This window comes from Argiope bruennichi, chromosome X1, assembly GCF_947563725.1.
Source record: "Argiope bruennichi chromosome X1, qqArgBrue1.1, whole genome shotgun sequence".
Taxonomy (NCBI): Eukaryota; Metazoa; Arthropoda; class Arachnida; order Araneae; family Araneidae; genus Argiope; species Argiope bruennichi.
This window is the reverse complement of record NC_079162.1, coordinates 16,644,452-16,665,624: the sequence shown is the minus strand read 5'-3', so window position 1 is coordinate 16,665,624 and position 21,173 is coordinate 16,644,452. Positions and strand designations below refer to the sequence as shown.

The 21,173-nt window shown below is 28.4% G+C and overlaps 1 protein-coding gene across 5 annotated transcripts in view; it reads right to left on the bottom strand.

The window, feature by feature from the left end:
- The window catches only part of LOC129958166 (mitogen-activated protein kinase kinase kinase kinase 5-like), a 94,063-nt gene that overhangs the window by 47,504 nt on the left and 25,386 nt on the right, over positions 1–21,173 (bottom strand). For all 5 annotated transcript variants that reach the window (XM_056070407.1, XM_056070409.1, XM_056070408.1 and 2 more), the window contains 7 exons: positions 17,198–17,344; positions 11,899–11,971; positions 7,328–7,522; positions 5,038–5,119; positions 2,497–2,604; positions 1,829–1,907; positions 5–63 (listed from right to left, as the gene is read on the bottom strand). In XM_056070407.1, coding sequence (XP_055926382.1) covers positions 5–63; positions 1,829–1,907; positions 2,497–2,604; positions 5,038–5,119; positions 7,328–7,522; positions 11,899–11,971; positions 17,198–17,344 — 743 coding nt within the window. The remainder of the gene's footprint in view (positions 1–4; positions 64–1,828; positions 1,908–2,496; positions 2,605–5,037; positions 5,120–7,327; positions 7,523–11,898; positions 11,972–17,197; positions 17,345–21,173) is intronic.

Below are 21,173 nucleotides of genomic sequence, written 5' to 3'. Positions count from 1 at the left end.
TCACCTTTTCATTTGAAGTAGACAATTCTGACATCAACGGTAAATCAAAGCTTACACTTTCAACTGCAAAGGAGAAAAATTAGTGGATAAACGTATAACAAAATATCGGGAGCGATATAAAATAATGGCAAAATATCTGAAATGTTCTCCCTCCTCCCAAAATTAAAGTTGTTACTTATAACTTGTTGTCGAAAGTTCTTTCATGTAAATTATATACAACCAAATGTTTCCAAATACTATTAAAACAAGCTTTTCAAGGTATACATTACCTTTCCTGTTGATAAATTTTAACTAAATTTTTGATAAATATCAAAACATTAGCACAGAAACCACATACTATAAGCTGTGGCGTAGCATAGAGAGTAATCCGCCCCCTGCGGCATCTTTTGCGGACGACAAGATTTTACAGGAAGTAATAATATCTCATAATCTGATGATGAATTTAAGGAAACAAATGAAACTTAAACGAAACAAGGCTATTTTTTTACTGTGTTGTCTAGAAAAACTTTAAATCTAAACGTGATAAATAATATGGTGGGAAATAGCAAAATAATATCTACCATGATGCTGGGAGCCAAAGCTGACTGTTCTAAGCATTATCGCATTATAATTAGCATGTATAAAATACCTTTTTACTTCAAACAAGCGCAGTCAACCCCCTATGAAAACAACCAAAAAGTCTGTATGACTTTGGATCCTTTTCGACAGCAACTAGCTGTTCTAGAGCAAGAATGAAAATATAAATGTATCATAAACCCCTTTAAGACGTTTAATAGAACAATCCTGATTCAGCAAATTTTGTACTTAACAGATGCTAGAAAAGATCGAGCAACCTTCAAATTTTCAATTTTGGATGCATCTTATTTCAGTGTAAAATTATGGAAATCTGTGAAACAGATCACAATCTCAAACTGCTTCTTGAAAGCAGGATTCTTCAAGAATCATACCAACTCTAAAGCTGGTAGGAGAGAAGGCCTGCTTCCAGCAATATAAGCCAAACTGCACGTTTGAAGAATTTTGCAAGCGGGCGAAGGAGTTTGTTGCAACATAACAGCATAGCATCCCATGATTTTCCATTGCATGAATTTGCAAAGTCATACTAAACCAATGCGGATACAATTACAACGACAGAAGAATCTTTGTCATCTTTACAAGTCAGAAGAAGAAAATAATTAGAATATATATATATATATATATATATATATATATATATATATATATATATATATTAAATACAAATGGAAATGGAAATATATGAAATACGCCAATTTTATTACATTAAGTTATAAAATATAGCATTTATTTTTTGGATGCAGCTAAATTGGACAAGTTACAAAGTTAAAATAATTTTAAATGAATCTATTATTCTAGTTTCATAAAGTGATTTTTGTAAAAATATTCATCATTAAATAATCTGTATTCAATTTGTATTTTTATAACATGTATTTTAAAATAAAGTTTATAGAACTTCATTCAAAATTCAAAGAACTTACATGCATAAGTTCAATAGCATCTGCCAATAAATAATTTAATGTAATGAAATTATTAGAGAAGTATATCTACTGATTTCACACATTATAGTTTTGTATTACCATGGAATTGTCTTCATTTGTAATGAAATTGAAGAATTATATATTAAACCTTGATTAAATGAAATGTTGCTATAAAGTTGCCAATCTATTTTCGGAAACAAAATTGTGGACAGGTGCAACCTCAAAGAATTACAGTGAATGAATCTATACTGAAATCGCAATCTTAAAAGTATTAAATTCTCAAAAAAATGTGGTTATTTATGTAACTGAATCTTGATATATTTCAAACCACTTACAATTAAGTTCTGACTGCGTTTTTTGCCTGGTCCTTCCCGATTGCTTTGATGGAATTCTCTGTGGAACATTCATCAAAACCTAGGAAAATCATATGCATCAGACAATAAAATTATACATTTTATAAAAAAAAAAGCAATTGAATCACTCAATCCGTTATTTTTCGATTTATTTATTATGATAAAAAGATGGTATTTACATTATTGATAGCAGTAACGACAGAAATTGCTTCTGTTATTTTTCTCGCAATAGCAACTTTAAATGCAAATACACGGAAAGCACCAACTTAATAATACAAGAACGTTTTATTGCAATTGATAACATTTTCTGCAACCGGTACGAAAAAAAAAATTATGTAAAATTTATAATTTCGCATGCTGCAATTATTTAATTTTAATTTACATAATTATAAATGGATATGCAATGAATCCAAATAAGTTAAATAAATGTTATATACTATGACATCAAAAAACATAAAATTCATAGGCTTAACTCTAGTATTTTTCGATATAACAAAACACATGGAAAAAGACATTACAAGAATCAAAGCAAAGTGCAAAAGCAGAAAGATTTACTAAAAATTATTGAAACATAAAAGGGTACAATAATAATACAAAAATTTAAAGTCAGAATCTTACATATAATATTTTAAAAAAATATAAAAACGAACCCCCTCATCATCAGGTTCTAAATCTGTGAAATTATGTTGAGGATTACTAAATTTTTCAAGAAGTTCCCGAGCTAAATGTTTTCCAAGATCTCCTTGGACAAAAGGATGCTGAAATAAACAATAGTAAACATAAAACAGTAACAAAAACATAAAACAGTAAATAAAAAAACATTTACAGATTCATTGATACAGTATGATATAAATATTTCAAGAAAGTCAACTCCAACCATATTCTTCTAACAAAAAGAGTTTTACAAGAGAGAAAGAAACTGTCATAATTTTTTTTATATAAATTAAATAAACCTAATACATACCTAAAACCTAATATATAATTGGAATTAATGGAAAAATTTTGAGAATGCTTCATGAATTGTGTTTGTCAGTTATATTTGTAGTACTTCTTTAAAACATTTTCTCCCATCACTCAAACTAAAAATTCTTTAAGATCGAAAATTTAGTATAGAAGTGAACTTGAGAACTATGTGGCCATATTTGCAGCCATTTGTCAAAATATTATTATAAATTATAACTACGTATAGTGTATAGTAAATGCTGAAACGTAATTACTAATTTTTAAACGATGTTAATGTTTTACTATTAAATGATTTATAGATAATTTTATTAGTTGTAATATTATTAACAGTGATATCTTTAATAAATGTAGATATTAGTAATACGATAGGATATAACTGTGAAAAAATAAAATTCGCATAATATTGTTACCCAGATTTGCAGATTTTCATGTATCTTGTGAGATCTGTATTTAATTTTTATTATTTTACATCAACTTCAGATAAAATTGTTTGACTAGAAAGTTTCAAATTGCTTTAAAACACGACGCTAAATGTGAAATTTATCTTAAGTTTTAAATGTATGTTTTGTATTAATTGCCCGTTTACATTTTTACTGTATCAAAAATTAAAAACAATCCCAAAATCTTTCTAAAATACATTTTATAAAATGTCTATCAATTTGTATGCATAACTTTATTATGTGCGCCAACTGCGCGACCGCATAGATTGAAATTGAAGACCGCTCGCGTCCCGCTGCTCTCACTGTTTATCTCTGTCTATTGAAACGTTATTTAACAGCATTTGGGATTTTTTTTTGACTCACGCAATAGCATTTAAAAATAATTGGTACTTTCACTACTAAAAATTTCCAATATCAATTTGCATATGGCCCTTATTTTCACCGAAGAAGTAGTGTTTTAAGTTATGCGGAAAATTGCATTTTTTTTTTTTTTTCCTTTCCTGTATCATATTAATTTGGTTTTAAAGACACAGTTATGCGGTGTTTTTCTAATAACCTTGCTGGATAGAAAAACAAAACTTTATAAATGACCGAATTGTCTAGAGGGTTTGCATAACAATTTAAAAAGTGTAATATTTTGAAAACATTTTTTTTTTTTTATCAACGTGGTCTTATTTTGCATATTATTTTTGAACTATTTTGCTATTCACGTTGCCCACTTATCTCTAATGAATAAAGAATTAAACCGTATTTCAACTTTACACAATCATTTTCCGTGAATTCCTTTTCTAAAAGAAATTTCATTCTCAATAAAGATATAAAAAAATCAGATTATTGCTTTGTTTATATCCAAGACAGCTATTTTTTTAGCCATCTATTCCTTAAAAAAACGAAATTTTGAATGGTTGACGATATTCCCAATTCTTTATTAATGCAGACTGAGTGGATTCTGCCAGACTTGTTTACGCGATCATACACAACATGTTACGAAACTAGATATTTCATTAAAATTTCTCTAATCAATATTTATGTCAATGGTTGATCCTCTTTCGTCGGAAGCTTGTTCATAAAATTGTGCAGTGGTAACCTGGTGGTAAGGTCTAGGCTTCGAGACTGGAGGGTATCAGATTCGAAACTCAAAGAACCGGTCAGGTGCAGCTAAATTCGTATGAGCCAAACGTCCTGGAGTAGTGCTTAAGTTTGCAAAGAAAGGTTCCAGTTCAATTCGAGCATTTTCATCTGAACATGGCTCAAAATTATAAGATCCGTCCCAAAATAAGCCTAGTATTACATTAAAATGGGAAATTTTATTCCTGAGAAATAATGAAAATTAATTTCAAAACACTCCACAACTCTGTAAATTTATTGTTTTCAAATAAGGAATAAAAAAAAAAAAACTATTTCGGTATCATTTTCCTGGGATTAAAATTCTTAAAATCAAGTAAAGATTACTTGAGTTTCATCTATACACTCCATGAAATAAACTTCTGCACTCCATGAGAATAACACATTCATCTACACATCTTTTTTTATGTACGGGCAATATAGAACATGTTTCATTTTTTTTCACACTAATTTTCTCTGCCAAAATAATATTATTTATGGATGCATAATCTACTGGAATCTATTCATTATGCATTCCAATATTTTAAAAACAAGTTACTGATAATCTTACTTGAAAGCACATAACTTTATCAGATATCTCTTTTGCGGAATGCTAAACTTTCTATAATTTGCCTTCTCTTGCACTCACTTTATATTTTGATTGAATATTTTGAAAATAATTACCTGCAACAATCTTTCAGCAGTTGGTCGTTTCTTTGGATTTTTGGTTAAAGCTACTTTGACAAAATGATGAAATACTGGAGTCCTAGAAGAATCAAATGCATTTTATTGCAAACAAGATTTTTATAGCATAGAAAAACATATATCTTTAATAAACTCAATTGATCTGCATTCTTAAAATTAATTATTTTCTAATTATGTGAAATCAAGTTTTATTTTAACTTATGAGTTACACAGGTTTCGACTTTCTCCCAGTTCTCGAGGTCATAACTGTAATTTAAATTGTCCAACGTTAAGTTACAATTTCATAGTGTTAACGACTAAATATTAATACAGTTTGCCATAGGTATTAAATCAATACGAAAGATTTTATAACGTATATCATATATTTTTTAAATGATTTTATCAACGAATTAAAAAAGAAAAATCATTATTTTACCTGTGGATCAAAGTAAAATGGTAAAAGTGTGAGGTGAAAATAGAAAAGCTTTAAGAATATTGAAATTGTAACTATATTTATAATGTAGTTTAATTTTAATATTAAGAATGTTTGAATTCTTTTTCTCACGTTATCTTTTGAGGCTTTATAATGCAGGTTATAGTCTTCTGAACTTAACGCATTTACGATTTTTGCATGGCTCCCCAGATTTTTAATAAAACATTTTCCTTCGTAATGCACTGATAAAAGCATTTTTTTAAAAGAATTCTTTATATTTATTACTTTCTAATCTTTAATCCTTATAAAGTTATTTTTCCTAGCTGAAAAAAAAAAAAAAAGGTTAAATTCGGCAACTGAATGTCATTATGCCGGTGCTGCAATGCTGTACAGAAAGCACTAAACCAATTTACCCAGCTTTCTTTAAATTTATATCCATGTCCTAAACAATTATAAAATTTCATTGCAGAGAAATTTACCTTCTACTAATATTCCAAATTTTTAAAAATAAATGATTTAATTTGTATATAATCGATATATTTAAATACTCTATCAGAAGAGTAAATATTTTAGTTCGCATCAATAATATACCTATCTGCGGAAAATTTTAAAAATCTTTTTATAATATTTTAATCTTAATTTAAATAAATGTCTTAGTAAAAATATGGATGCCAAAACAAAACCGATCAAGTGAAGATTCTGATTGAAATAATCAAACTAAATTTTCATTCTAATCAGATTAATAATTTATTTCAACTTATAGTGAATATCGAAGAATTTCATTCTTATGATTATATTGTGTCTTAATTTCTTCATAACATTCCTCAACTCTCGATAAAAAAAATTATTTCCTACCTTTTACTGTAGTAACGAAACACTATTCAAAATTTTTTTATATTTATAATTTTCTTTTTTTATATTTATAAGTTTAGTCATTTACCTATTTCCTAATTCATGGTTACATATATTATAAAATTTTAAAATGAACATTTCTCAAATTAATTTCTAAATGGCGCCATCTTTGTGAAGCTATTTTTAGTTAAATTAATATATTAATTGATAAAATTATAATTACATTCCTAAATTTTATCTTAATTTAGCCTATATGAAATTCATTTTAAAATGCTCTCTTATTTCCTGATCCAACTCACACTTTTTTTTATTTAATTTATTTTACATGCGCTCTATGAGACTGCTAAATTCAGCATGTTTTCAAGCTCTGAGCGAAAAGATAAATATCCCTAATGCTTACAACATTCATTTAAAGATACTTAAGATTTTCTTTCCTAAACCTATACATATCAAAGAATTCCTTATCAAAATTTCATAGTAAAATCACTGATGGGGAAAATTTTGGTCTCTTTTGTTCTTGTGTATATCAAAATTATCTGTAGGTAGATTATGCCTCCTGTGGTGAAATAAATCGAAGTTTTAAAATTTCAAAAGTTTCTTCTATTCGACACTAACTGCTAAAACATGTTTACATACATACACATATTTTATAAATACATATATATGTGTAATGATATCTCTAAATCTAAAATTAAATCCTAAATAATTTCCTAATTTTAATCATTAATATTTAGAGATGTAGAATATTAAGAAAAAAAAATCTAAATACTGAAAACCTAATCAGTGAATTCAAGAAAAACTTCCGTGTTTTACAGAAACACTTTCTTGCCTGCTTTTGGCATTTTATATTTGTTATATTTCACATTCCATTGCCAGTTCAGTAACGATTTTTTTTGCAAATAGTTAAGTGATAAGAAATATATATATATATAAAAAAATAATGGAAAGAAAAAGAAGAGTAAAAAAATCCAGTTTTTTTCTTCGCAAAATCTTATACATACTGACCATTTGTTTCTATCTTTAAGTGTAGGTGGTTTAAAACCAGACTTGGACATTAAAAATAAAGCTCGCATAGGATGTAAATCAAACATGGGTGGTTGCAGTTCAGCCAGTTCAATAGCTGTTACTCCTACAGCCCATATATCACACTGTTGATTATAGCCGCCTTTTCTTTCTACTGCAGCCACCTCAGGAGCCATCCTATTGAAAGAAATTCAGATGTTTTTTTTACTAAACAAATAATAATTAAAAAAAATAGTTCACAAGAACTAAGCATTAAAATAAACATGCAACCAATAGAAATAATTTATTCTTTAAAAAAATAATAAAATAACTACATCAATAATATGTTCAAATCTTCCATGCTATTTAGTAAAAGTATTTGATGATTCCAGTTTAAAAATTATGAATTTGTGGAAAATCCTTTCTGCAGTTTTTAATTATTTACCAAAATTACTCCTATTTCCTCGAAAATTCACTTATGTTCACTTATTCACACTTTGTCGCACTTAATGAAAGTTTTGTATAATTTAACTAAAATTTCGGCATTTTGTATGAGGAGGGGGGGGGGGATATCCGTCGCAGAGAAACTTTGATTATTTTTAAAAACCTTCATATTTTTTTCAGATTATTTGCCATTTTTATGAAAATGCATGCATTTCCAAAAGCAAATAAATAATTAAAAATTAAATTTTTTAACTTAAATTTTTATTTTATGTGAAACAGAGTGAGCCAAAATCTTTTTATTCATCATCAATTCCAGGTTTGTTCCATAAATACCCCAGTTACCAAATCTTCAAGGTAAAATGTGAATTCCATTATATTTTTTACATGTTGCAGTTCAAAGACAGTTAATATAACTTTCTGGTGAAATACGAAAAACAATGGGGGGGGGGGCGTAAATCCGAATGTATTCAGATACTTTTAGAATTGATTATTAAATAAAATAAAAGCATAACTTCAAAGACAACAAAATCATATTCAAAACAACATATAAAACGAAATCAAACTCTTTTTAAGACAGAATGTATTTAAAGCTAAATTAATTCATGATTATACGAACACAAACAAATCGCAAGATTGGAAATGAAGAAGAAATTTCTTTGTAATGCCTCAAAACACAGTATATAAAACTGAAAAAATTAATTCAGCATGATAAATTAAAAATATAAATAAAGTTAAATAAAAATGAAAAATTGATTTTTTTAATAAAGTCGGCTGCATTTCCTATTTCCTGTCCTTTAGACACACATGGATCATTATTTTCAAGAGAATGAAAACATTTCAAATGAACAAGATTTAATAACAAATTAATTATTTATTAATAATTCTCTGAGAATTATTACCAACATTTAAGCACATTTAATGCAAAAAACTTCAAATTAGCAGGATTTCTTTTCAAGTTTAGAAGTGAGCAATTTCAATACGAAACTTCCAATGTTCTGAATTTTATATACAAACACAATTTTTTTGCATTCTAGGAGAATTAAATAAGATGATATTTTTTAGTTTTTTTTATAATAAATAGTATTAAATTTAAACTAGTGTTGATGCAGCACTTTCAAAAACACATTTAACAGAAAGAAACATTTTTACTTTCTCGTAAACTAAGTACTGAGAAACTCGGGATTCGAAATATTCAAACTGGAGATTTTGACGAATTTCTAGACTTCAGACCTCCCCGAGCTCGAAAAACACATTTTAGGCATTATGTCTGTTTGTCCGTCTGTTGGCGAACACTATAATTCAAAAATGCTTTGAACTAGAACGGATGACAATTTGGTATATGGACTTCCGACCAAATTTATAGATTTGAATAGAATTTTTAATGAAATTCATTTAGAGGAAGTCTGTCTCTCTAGCTGGGTATTCGAGTAAGAAGCAAGTTCGATTACTACAAAATGTTAACAGCTAGATAGATAAAATTCAGTAAACATGTTTAGCATCTAAAATGTAGATTATTAAATTTTAAGCCAAATCTGTCCAGGGGTTGACAATTTGTAGGTGTGTGCTTTCGCATGCAAGTAAAAGGAATAACTCATAAGGGAAATGTTTAAATCAATGAAATTTAGTGTGTAATCTTGTTACAACTGTAATTTCATGTTAAATTTTGATTTCAATCGGTATGAAAAAGGTGTCCAAAATACATATTTACACAATAGAATTAGTGAAAATGCTACATTTACTACAAAGATCTAAATTTCGTAATTATTTTTTGCCAATGCTATGCAGAAATTTGAAGAGTATGCGAAAATGTTTCGGGGAGGTCAACTCCTTCTGGTTGCTTGGATTTCTTACTCCTTAGATGCATATACTGTCGTTTTATTTCACATTTAACACAGGAAAGTTAATCTAAAACTTCGTTAAAAACATACATTTTTTTATTCGAAGGAATTAAGGAAAAAAAAAGTGTCCAGAAAAATAGTTAAGAAAAACGGTCAAAACAATAGGCGGAACGGAAAGAGCAAAGAAACTTTACAGGACAGCTGAATGCCAGCTATAATCCAACAGACGTTAATTTAATAGTTTGAAAGCTACAAAACGTATCATTCAGCCTAATGAAATAGTCCTGAAATCATTCGAGTGCATTTGCAAATTATTGTCCTATTTGATTAGATTTTCACTTTAAATATCAATATTCAGTACTCTCAATAATTAAAATCTTGAGCTGACGTAATACGAAATTCTATGGTACAATAAAAAAGGAGGGGGAGGGGGATCACAGCTAGTTCGCGGTTTCGAAATGTAAAGTTTGGCGATTTGTCACTTGGTGTTAATCATTATTTAAATTTATTCGGAATATGCGGTTTTGATTTCTTTTTTTCTCTTTTTTCATTTTTTTATATCCTAGAACTTCCAAAATACCACTGCTTTTAAAATTCTTTATCGATTTTATCTTCGCTCTCTTTTTATAAGGGCATAAAATTAAACACGATATATATTTATCCAATTTTAAATCTTTTTTTTTTCAACATTAAATATAATATTGAAACACATTTTCATCAATCAGAACTCATTATTTGAGCCAAAATTGTTTCATCCGCCTTAGAATATAAGCATTTAGTTCTTTTCAGATTTAATTGAATGTGGTAATGAGATTCCCCACCCCTCGTTTTAAAGAAATAAGGGAGCAATTTTATTCACTAACAAGTAATATATTCTATTCCATTTTCTTCAAGTTCGGCCTTTGTAAACTTGTTTGTGATATATTAATACAAACATGGTTTGAACGAATTGTTAATATTTCTTTTTTTAAATTGTAGTAGAATTGAAAAATTTGCGACAATTCTTAAAAACAACTTGATAGTTATACTTTTTAACGATGCATTTTTTTTATTTGTAAAGAAAAAAAAAATATTGTACATGAAAATATGTACATAAATATAATACGTAAAAAAAATCATCTGGAGAATTTTCAATTAGCGCACCACAGTTAAAAGAACGGATCTGCCACTGATTGTTTGAGAAGTCTAAGAGAGAGTATACATAAAACACTAAGGCGCATACACACATTCGCTACAGCCTTTCACATATTGTCAAACTGACTTGTCTTAGATTATAGTGATTCTCCTATTAAAATAAACTGTAATTTTTGCAAAACGCAACATTTTTAAACGCGAATAGAAACATTCCCCTCCCCCCCCATTTAAATATATTTCACTAAAATAAAAGTTTAAAGATATTAAAACTATACCCTTTTCAGCAAAGATGCTCTGTTAAAATACGATTACAGACAATGCATAACTTATTATTTTATATGCATATGTCTTAGATTTTCAAACTACCATAAGAAATATTGGGAGATGTTAGGTAAAAATGTAAGACACAAATGCAAAATTATTTATTAAATATTCGTCAGAAACTTTTTTAATTACATAAACAACAATTGAAAAATTCGATTTATAATCAAATATACTAGTTAAAGCAAAATTTAAATCCATTTATTTATATATTTAAAAAAAACACAGTTACAATTAACTTTTTATGATTTTTTAAATAAATCAAAAATGGCCTTCAATACAAAACTCGCAAAATTCCAGACTTTATTTAATCATTATTTTATCTCATTTTTTATGTAAAAAAAACTATTTCATATTGTCTAATCAACTGTAGCTTCTCAACAGCACATGTTAATGAATATAAAAAGAAATTCAATCTTATATGAACAAGAGCAAAACGAAATTCGCCTGAATGATTTTTAAAATAGCTACAAGGTGAAAGTATAATAAAATTGAAAAATAGCACTGAAATGATACTATTCCTTTGAAAATAATCAAGCTATAAACAAATACGAGAAATAAAAAAAAAACAGTTTTTTTTTTTTTTTTTTCGGATTGGAAATAAAATGTCAGGAATTTTAGTAATTTGCCTAAGCTCTTGAACTTTTATTTCCTGACAGCAAGGTAATAAAAAATAAGTGTTTAAAAAATAGAGAGAAATTTCAAAAAACTTTAGATAATAGTAGAAAACTAATATAACAGTTAAGATATGAATTTGATAGATAATAAGAAATGACAATATACTGAAAGGAACATTCTAATAAATAGATGTAATAACATAAAAAATATTGACTCTACCAATAAGGTGTTCCAATGAATGATTTCCGTTTACTAATAGTTGCTGTGATTTGCGCAGATACACCAAAATCAGCTAAAAAACAATTATTGAAAAAGTTTTAATTATTTTACATTATATATTCAATTAACAAAGTTATTAATACAAATTGTTTACCACAGATTAACTGAGAATTAATGTTTTTTAGAAAATGCATACAGTAATTAAGTGTGAAAATAGAAATTCTAAGAATACATACTTAATTTTAAATTGACAATAACTAATTTTGAAGAAATATAAAGCACAGACAAAAAGATAATATTTTATAATGAACGTTATATTTCGATTGTAATCAATGTGGTTTCAGAGATTTGATTCAACATATATTTTATAGGTGATTTGATTTATAAAAGCTGCTGTTTTTGGAAGAAAATAATAAAGTCCAAAATCTATTAATGAAAAATAAGTCACTGGGCCTTCATCAACAACAAAATAATTTCAAAACTGTATTATTCGACCTTATATGAAAAAAAAAAAAAAAAACTATTCATTTTTCTATCAAATAAGATTTTATTTTAAGATACAAGCACATCAACCACATAAAAATGAAATACACACTAAACTAAGTGAGCAGGTGATTATGCCTATCACATTTAAATATGGATCATAAATGGAGAAACAGATAGTTTTTGCATTTACCTACTACAAATTTCAAACTATTCAGTCAGAAAAATAAATGAAAAAATGTCAGTGTTATATAATCGGAAAATAATTATTTAAAATTATTAAAAAGTTTCTGTCAATATTTTTTAAAGACCAGAAAACAAGAACTATAAAAAGAAAGCCAGCAACTGGATAATCAATAAATTCATGACACTTATTGCATTATACTTATATTTCATAATTCAATAATTTTAGCTAGTAGAATTTTTATAGCTTTAATATTAAAACTTATTACTTAAAGCAAATACTTTGCATACTTTCAGATGCTTACCATATATTGATAGCTCAACAAGGTAAAAATTCAGAAAGATCATATGAAATATTTAAATGAATTTTTACACTAAACAAATTTCAAGTTTTGAAATGTATTAGGGAAAATGAGAAGGATAAAAGATAAAGAAGATAACTTTAATTCGTAAAGGACTTAGAATAAAGGGAAATGCTTTGATGAAATTTAGGAATTTTGATGGCCTGGTTTATGATGAAGTTTTAAAATTCTTGCTCTGCTTCTTAAAAGTATTATCATGAGTAGAAAATCTGCTTCCCAATTTTCTTTGAAAAGAAAATGTCAACCAAAATTTGCAACAATTAAAATAACAATTAAAAACGTTCATATGAATGATTTTTGATATCAATGAATATGCAAAAGATATACTCAAGGCATTTAAAAATTATTCTTTTGCAAATATTCTGTGGGCTGGTAAGTAATGTTTTAAAAATAATAGCCTATAACTTCCAAGATTATATACAACATTCTATTCGTTTGATAAGGGATATCAGTTGATAGTTTTGATAAGACATGCAAAAGAAAATATTTGGTATGCTTTTGAATCAAAAGATCCATTGTCTTACATATGAAATAAAGATTAGTGATAAAGCTAGTTTCTCAAAAAGAAAATTACTTTCAGAAATTATAGACAATGATTTTTCAAGATGTTTGGAAATAAAATTAGACTGGAATGAACACCAATAATGGCAATCAATAAAAGAATGGAGAACGAAATTATCCAAAATTATCAAATATTTACATCTTCAAAATTCCAAGGAGTATTTTTTCCGACCTTGGAACAGTATGCATTGAGATGCACAGCTTCTCAATGTGTGCAGCTTCTGCAAATGAAATGTATCTTATGAACGCTAAAGAATGAGTGAAGAAAAATATCACAACATTTGATAGATTAACCTTTGTGTAATCATAGAATGCAGAATTTGTATATTCATTGCATGCAGATAGCGAAAGACAAATTTTGGACAACCTAATAATAGAAACATACTAATTTTCATTTTTATCCAAAAGCTTTGCATAGGGATAAATACAACAAAAATAAAATATTCAAGTGTCATATGTTTTTTTATATGCTGACATGCAACCCGCTGTTTTGATAGCCTCTTTAAATCTCATTAATTATCAGAAATTTTTCAAAAAAAAAATGTTTTATTGTATACAATTTCGTGTATTCTGATTTTGCTTTCAAATGTTTCATTTGAGTTCTTACATTCTGCTTCCTTTATATAATCAGGACTGTATATAAGTTTAGCCCAAGAACATTCTTTTGCAATGCTAAGCTTTTTTATTTGTCGTTTTGTTCACCAACTTGTGTCAGTATACGTAGTGGTGGATTTAAGCATTCTGCAACCCTAGGCAATGCAAATTATGATGGCCCTATTCCAATAATTAGTCAATGTAATTTCACATGTCGACATTTTTAAATTGATCAACATGATAATTATTTATTTTAGTTTAACTGTTGAAAATTTAAACATAATTATTAGTTAATATGTATATTAGGACGTTATTAATTATTAATTAGAGGTTAATTGATGATTTTGTTATTTAAAAAGAAAAGCATATAATTAATATGACAAGTTAGAGGAAATTATTAAACTTCAAAGCAATACATCATTATAATTATTATTTTACAGGACCTGTCAAGTGGAATATAATGCAATCAATGAAATGAATAATTAACACCCCAATTCAGTATAAGAAATTAATCTTATTTTATTTAAAAATTTAATGAGGATAAACAGTCCATTCTAGTATTTCATTATTTGTGGAATTTATATTGAAAAATCTAATTATTTAGTTCTGACATTTTATAATCGACCTACCCTTTTCCGTCCAGTGGCCCTTGGAATAATATGTCTTCTCAGAAACCCACAATTAGGGATACAGTAGTAGACTGAATCTTTAAAATTCTTTACTGATGGCACGAAAAAGAGCATTTGCTATAGATTGCATTCATTGCCCCCCGCCAATGAAATATACAATATTTCAGAATATGCTTAATTATGCAATTGACTAAATCCCCTCCAAAGTACTTGACTAATACACAAATTAATTGTTTGGAAAATGACCACAATATCCTAAAAGAATATAATGTATGAATTTTATATAAACATATAACACAATATAAATGTACATTAGTTCTCGTAATTATCATTTATTGATAAGAGACAGAGGCAAAATTTTGAAATACAGAGGTAGAATGTATTTTAACCCGTAAAAATGACAGTTCTCTATCCAATAATTCGGACCTTAACGTCATTTCCATAGATAAACCTTTAAATTTCTTACTACTGTCTATTTGCATTCTCCTTTAATTATAATAAACATATTATCTGTAATGTTTTGACCCTTTTTTCCGCCTTCCAAGAGGTGGTGCTGCTTTCTTTGTTTGGTCGGGGGGAGATAAAAAAAAAAAAGAGATAACAGTAAGGGGCTGAGACGAGCTCTGTTGATAACAAAACTAGCTGGGCATGATTGTGAGGAGGCAATCGAGTGAAATGATAAATATATTTTAAATTGTGAAAGGAATACTGGCTTGCGACGTCTTCAAAATTATATAATACATTTTAGTTGTTACTCGCCGAGGGCTCTAACTTGTAACATCTCTTCTGTGACCGTAGTTCCATTGTGTGTGTTTCTGTCCCATCCCGCCAATGTCTTCAATAAATGTCTATTATGAAAAACAGAGAATTTACTTGAACCGCATTCTCGCAATGAAATCTTTCAAAATCAAATAAAAAAGATATAATTTGAGTAGTGCCAAAAGGCATTATTGATGATGTAGGATACATTTACAGCTAATGTACACTTACAGCACATCTACAGCTAATGTATTCTAGCAGCCATTGCTTATAATGCGCAGTTTGTTAAAATAAAACAAACAAACAAAACAATTCTAAAAATTTTTTTCTGTTGTGAATTTTTTTTTCTCGGACCTAAAACGAGAATAAAAATTAAAAAAAAAAATGAATATTAATGGTAACTAAAAATTAAATAAAAAATATTGTGCCACAAAATCTGTATAATAAATCATTACGGAATTAACATATTATTTATTTTAATCTTACAATCTCATAATTATTTTTTTTCTTCAGCCAGAATTGAATAAATAAATCTTTACAAACGAAAATAACCACAAACTAGCCATTCCCGCCCTGCCAGAAGCCATATGGAATAATTGAATGATCTGAATGCAGCGACAACATTGGCGGAAACCATGACTGCGTTATAAGGGCCCTTATCGGTCACGGTACAACCCTTCCCGTATAAAGCATGTCCCGTTATCGGTAGTCAACACCACATCGTTATTATACCCACCAATTTGGCGAGAACCAATTACGATATAGGAAATTTCTCATCCCCATATCCGAGTCCCTTTCTCAGTGATACTATCCACGAGAATAAGAAATGCACAATAAATAATCGAAAACTTTTATTTCAAAGTTTACTTATTAACTAATTAAAAATTAGTATTTGCTTGGTTACAGTCTCTTTATCAATTTTACCCTAATCAAGTAAATAATTATTTTTTAATAGCCTATCTATTTCTTTATTCAAAACAAATTAGAAAAGGCAAATTAAAATTATACCTAAAAGCATCACAATTAGGTAACAGGACTCACTGCTACGACACACGAACCATCACTTAAAGGTAAATTTCCGATTAGAAAACACTTAGGGCCGCTTGGCTGAAGGAAACAACAAGCAAGACGATTTAAAATGTTATTAGCTTATTTGTCACATAAATAAATTTGCAAAAAACATTCTAAGACATATAAAATACAAGTATAATCGTCCAGTTTCTTTTATGTTTCATTATATTCACTTAGTTATTCCATTATTTATGAGTATCGAGTGCCTGCTTGAATAATATTTGGCCGCTCTTGGATATCGTACAATCATGAGTCATAATAAATAAAATATACACATTTTCACAGATTAAAAAAAAATTACTAAAATAAATCATTAATATGTTGATTAAGTTGAAAATACATTGATACACGCATCTAAATTGAATAGTTAATTAAAAGAGGAGCCTCATAATGTGCATTACCTAGAATCGCAAACTGCCTAAATCCACCACTGAAAATTACCATTGGAACTTTGAAGTTAATGTATATTTCAATATATAGATGACCCTTTAAGAAATTCAAGCATATTTTCTTGTAAATGATAAATATATAGTATATACTTTTAAATATACAGTGAACAGTTCCAGAATATTGCCTAGTGGTTCACTTTTTTTCCCCCACTTTAAAACTCTACATAACATAACAAATATCGACACGAAATTATATAATAAAACTTACCAAGTTTTACATCTCCATTTTCTGTAAGCAAAATATTAGCTCCTTTAATATCTCTATGCATTTTCCCCATTGAATGTAGATATGCAAGACCTTTCAGAGTTTCTCGACAGACATATGCAATTTGAAGTTCAGCTAAAGGACCTGTCACTGAAAATTTCCAAACCAAAATATAAATTAAAAAAATACTATGTCCAACTATCTACGTAAAATCCAAATATACTATATATAAATAAGAAAGAAAAAAATGCACATCCGATACATAAATACTAAAATAGATCAGTTTTAAATTATGAATATAATTGTTGGAATGATTTACTAAAAGATTTCAACGATTATTTTTGAATGAAAACAAGAATAACTGATATACATTACTTAAAAATGCATTCAATATACATGGGAAAGTACATCAAAAATGTATCCGCACACTTCTTATTGTTTGCAATCCATAAATGTTAAAACTAAGCAAAATACACCAATTGATTTAGCGATGTATTCTCTTTAAATAAATGTACAATTGAATAAACATCTTGTCTTAATATTTATTTTTCTGCAGCCTTCAAATTTTCCCTACAGCAACTTGCATCATTTTTTCTTCTAAATAATTTTACTTATTGGGAACTTTCCAGGAATGTGAAATTTTAGAGACAACAAAACCGGAGATATTCAAGAAAGATATAGAGATTATCACAATCTTGTTATAGAAATTTTCCACGATCTGTCCTGTGGGAGTATAGTGGAAAGTCCAATAGGACCATTGACAAATAACGATGCTTTATTCTACAAGAAAACAAACGCACACAGGTAATATAAAACACAGCAGAAGCGTACACAAGTAGAAATCGACAATAAATAACCATAGCCTGAATAAAGCGCTGAGGAAAGAACTCGCACGAGAGAAATTTTGCTCAACTCTTCACACTCTCGACTCATCAGCTGTCCTACTGACTGAGAGTTCAGCTGTGTCTCCAGTTTTTCATAATTTTCGTTACAGAACAAAGAAGCTTATAGAAAGATAGAACTTTCGCCAAGATTCCCGAAATTCGGAATCCCTTATTTTTCCCACTAAAGTCCCCAGATTTGTCGGAAATTGATCTCCAATGCCGGGGCCTGGGAAGTCCTTACTCCTGCATCCATCAGAGCTATCTATTAAATTATCTGCCTATCCTTATTTTGCGGTGGGAAGCAATATTACACATTCGTAACATTGCTCCTCTCTTAAAAAAAGCGGTAAAGCAATCGCCTTAGATAGAACTATGATCAGTAACCAGGTATGCGGCTCGCCGATAAAAGTGAATAACTTTTGGTTTGCGGCTGAATGACCTCTGAATCCTGAAGACGACATGTTTGCGTTTCATGATGATAGTAAAATGCTCTTCCCACGTCTGTAACAACTTCAGATTCAGATTTCCCAGTCGCTTCAGGTTGTCCCCAGATTTGATTACGCTCTTTAAAATGCAATGAGCTAAACATTATTTCGTAACAGGATTTTAAGGACAGAATTCTTGCAAAGATGGTCGATCAGGTGCAGTTTCCGCACCAAAATCAGCCTGGCATATAGATCTTCCAACTGCACTCCATAACCAATAAAGACACTTTATTCTACAAGAAAACACAGGTAATAAAACACAGCCGAAGCATGAAAAAGGAAAGCACTTCAAGTGAACATCAGCGGAGAAGCAGCAAATAGGTAATAATCCTTAACAATTGAAAGCTCTGGGGCAGAATTCCCAAGAGGGAGACATCGCTCAACAACTCACGTCTCTTCAGGCGTCTGCTACTCTTACTGACTCATTTCAACTCTGACTCCAGGTGTTTTAGAGTCTCCGTGATAGAGCAAAGAAGCTTTAAGAAAGGTAAATGAAACTCGAGTCCTAACAGAGCTATTGACAAGATGCTCGAATATTCGGAAACCATTATTTTTATCACCAAATAATTGAAATGATAGGTCACGGACCCAACTGTAAAATTATCTTCCTCACTAGGAGACTGAATGCGCTCGGCAGCAATATTACTAAATAATAACAATATATACAAATATAGATCAGAGGTCGCTATTAGAGTTTTTTTTATATATATATATACATTCCATTAGTTGATTCAATAATTTTTCGATTGATCTTTTAACTATTCTTAAAAAAATATGCGTGGAAAAATATAAACCAAACAAACGTGCGTCAAATATGAATTCGAAATTACATATTATTTTCATATTCATTCATGGAGGAAAATTTTGAATTTAATACTACCCAAAAAACAATAAATACTTATTCCCTTGCCCATTAATAGATACCAAATTTAGATATATTAATTTAATGTTCAGTACTTAAATATTGATATCGATTTAAATATGTTTTTCTCTTTATGCCTAGTTTAGTTTTTAAAAAATCGAATGTCACGAAGAATTTAAATGTTTATTATTAAATAAAAAAAAACATTTAATTCAAAATTATTATTACAGCCGCTGAAATTTAGTGAGTATTTTGAAAAACGTTTCGATCAATGAAATATAATTCTTATAATCATATTTCGTTCAATTAAAAATTAAATTTAACAATAAAAACTATTGATCTAACAGTTACATTAATTTTTTTTACAAAAAATTCTATAATAGCCTTAATACAAGTTTAAATTTCTACTCCATTATTAAAAGATCATTATTATATCAAAATCCAATGATGATATTTCATCCATTCATAAATTTTTAAAAATCTACTTTAATCATTCATGAATTTTAAAAAAAATCTTATTTCCATAACTACACAAATGTGTACTTTGATAATCAAACTTTTCAGAAAAAGAAAATTTATTATATTGTTTTGTTTCATAAATCAAAGATGTCTCAAAACTTCCTAAATTCTACCAAATTCTTATATTTGTTAATGCGCTTTGTATAAAAATAATTTTGTTCTAATGCAAGTTAAATCGAATTTATCTGATGAATCGATTGTTCGCTTCTACTTTGTTTAATGCTGTAAAATAATTTAGAAAAGAAAAAATATTATAAAAATATTCAATTATTAATATAATATAATATCCAAAGAGGTATTTTACATCCAGTTGCATTTAGCAACATTCTTATCCCATATAATCCGTACATCAAAATTTGACGACTCATGAAAATGGAGGTATTTCATGTGCTTTTGAATTTTACTATATATCTTCAATACTACAAAATGGAAATGGCTGAAATTCGTACAGATGTGTTTCCGATTAACATGTTATTTTTTCCCCACTTCTGTCCTGCAATTTGAGGAAATAATCTTAAAAAATAATTAAAATTATAAAGTGTTTCTATACCTGAAAATCACAGTTTTGATATGTACTAAGCGTATATTTAGCGTAAAAGCAAGAATTATTGTAATTAATGATCATATCTTGAGGTATCACATCTTCGAGTGCCCATCTATTAAGGCTTGGCTGGTTACCGCTGATGGATCCACTTCGGGAGATCCTTTACAGTTCTGAAGCACCAAAGCTGGCGGTAGTGGTCCTCCGGACCTTTGACAATATGTGAGACTTCCTTTCCTCACTTTTTGCATGTCTATGGACACGACAACAACATCTAGAGATAAGTCAAAAAATGGCAACTTTCCTTTAAAATTAAATTTTAATTGCTTCCTTCATGTGTTTGAGCTGAATTTACCAGCAGAATCTTAATCTCAAAAGGGGAAATACATTTCGTGGGAAAAAACCCTAATTAGTGTGAGTTTAAATATGACTTCGAAAAAACATTAATTACCTACTTTTGAGGACAAATTTTTAATGAAAATACAAAGTTTTGGATTTAATGTCCGATTAGTAGTTCTTGAACAATAAGCAGCTTTCGGATGCATTTTGATGGATAGATTTAACAATTGTTAATAAAAACAAAATAATTCAATCAATTGTATCTGTTCAAGTAATTCACTTGCATTTGCAAATAGAAAGGCAGAAGGAATAATTTATTTTTTCGAAGAGCAGAAATATCTAAATGTGA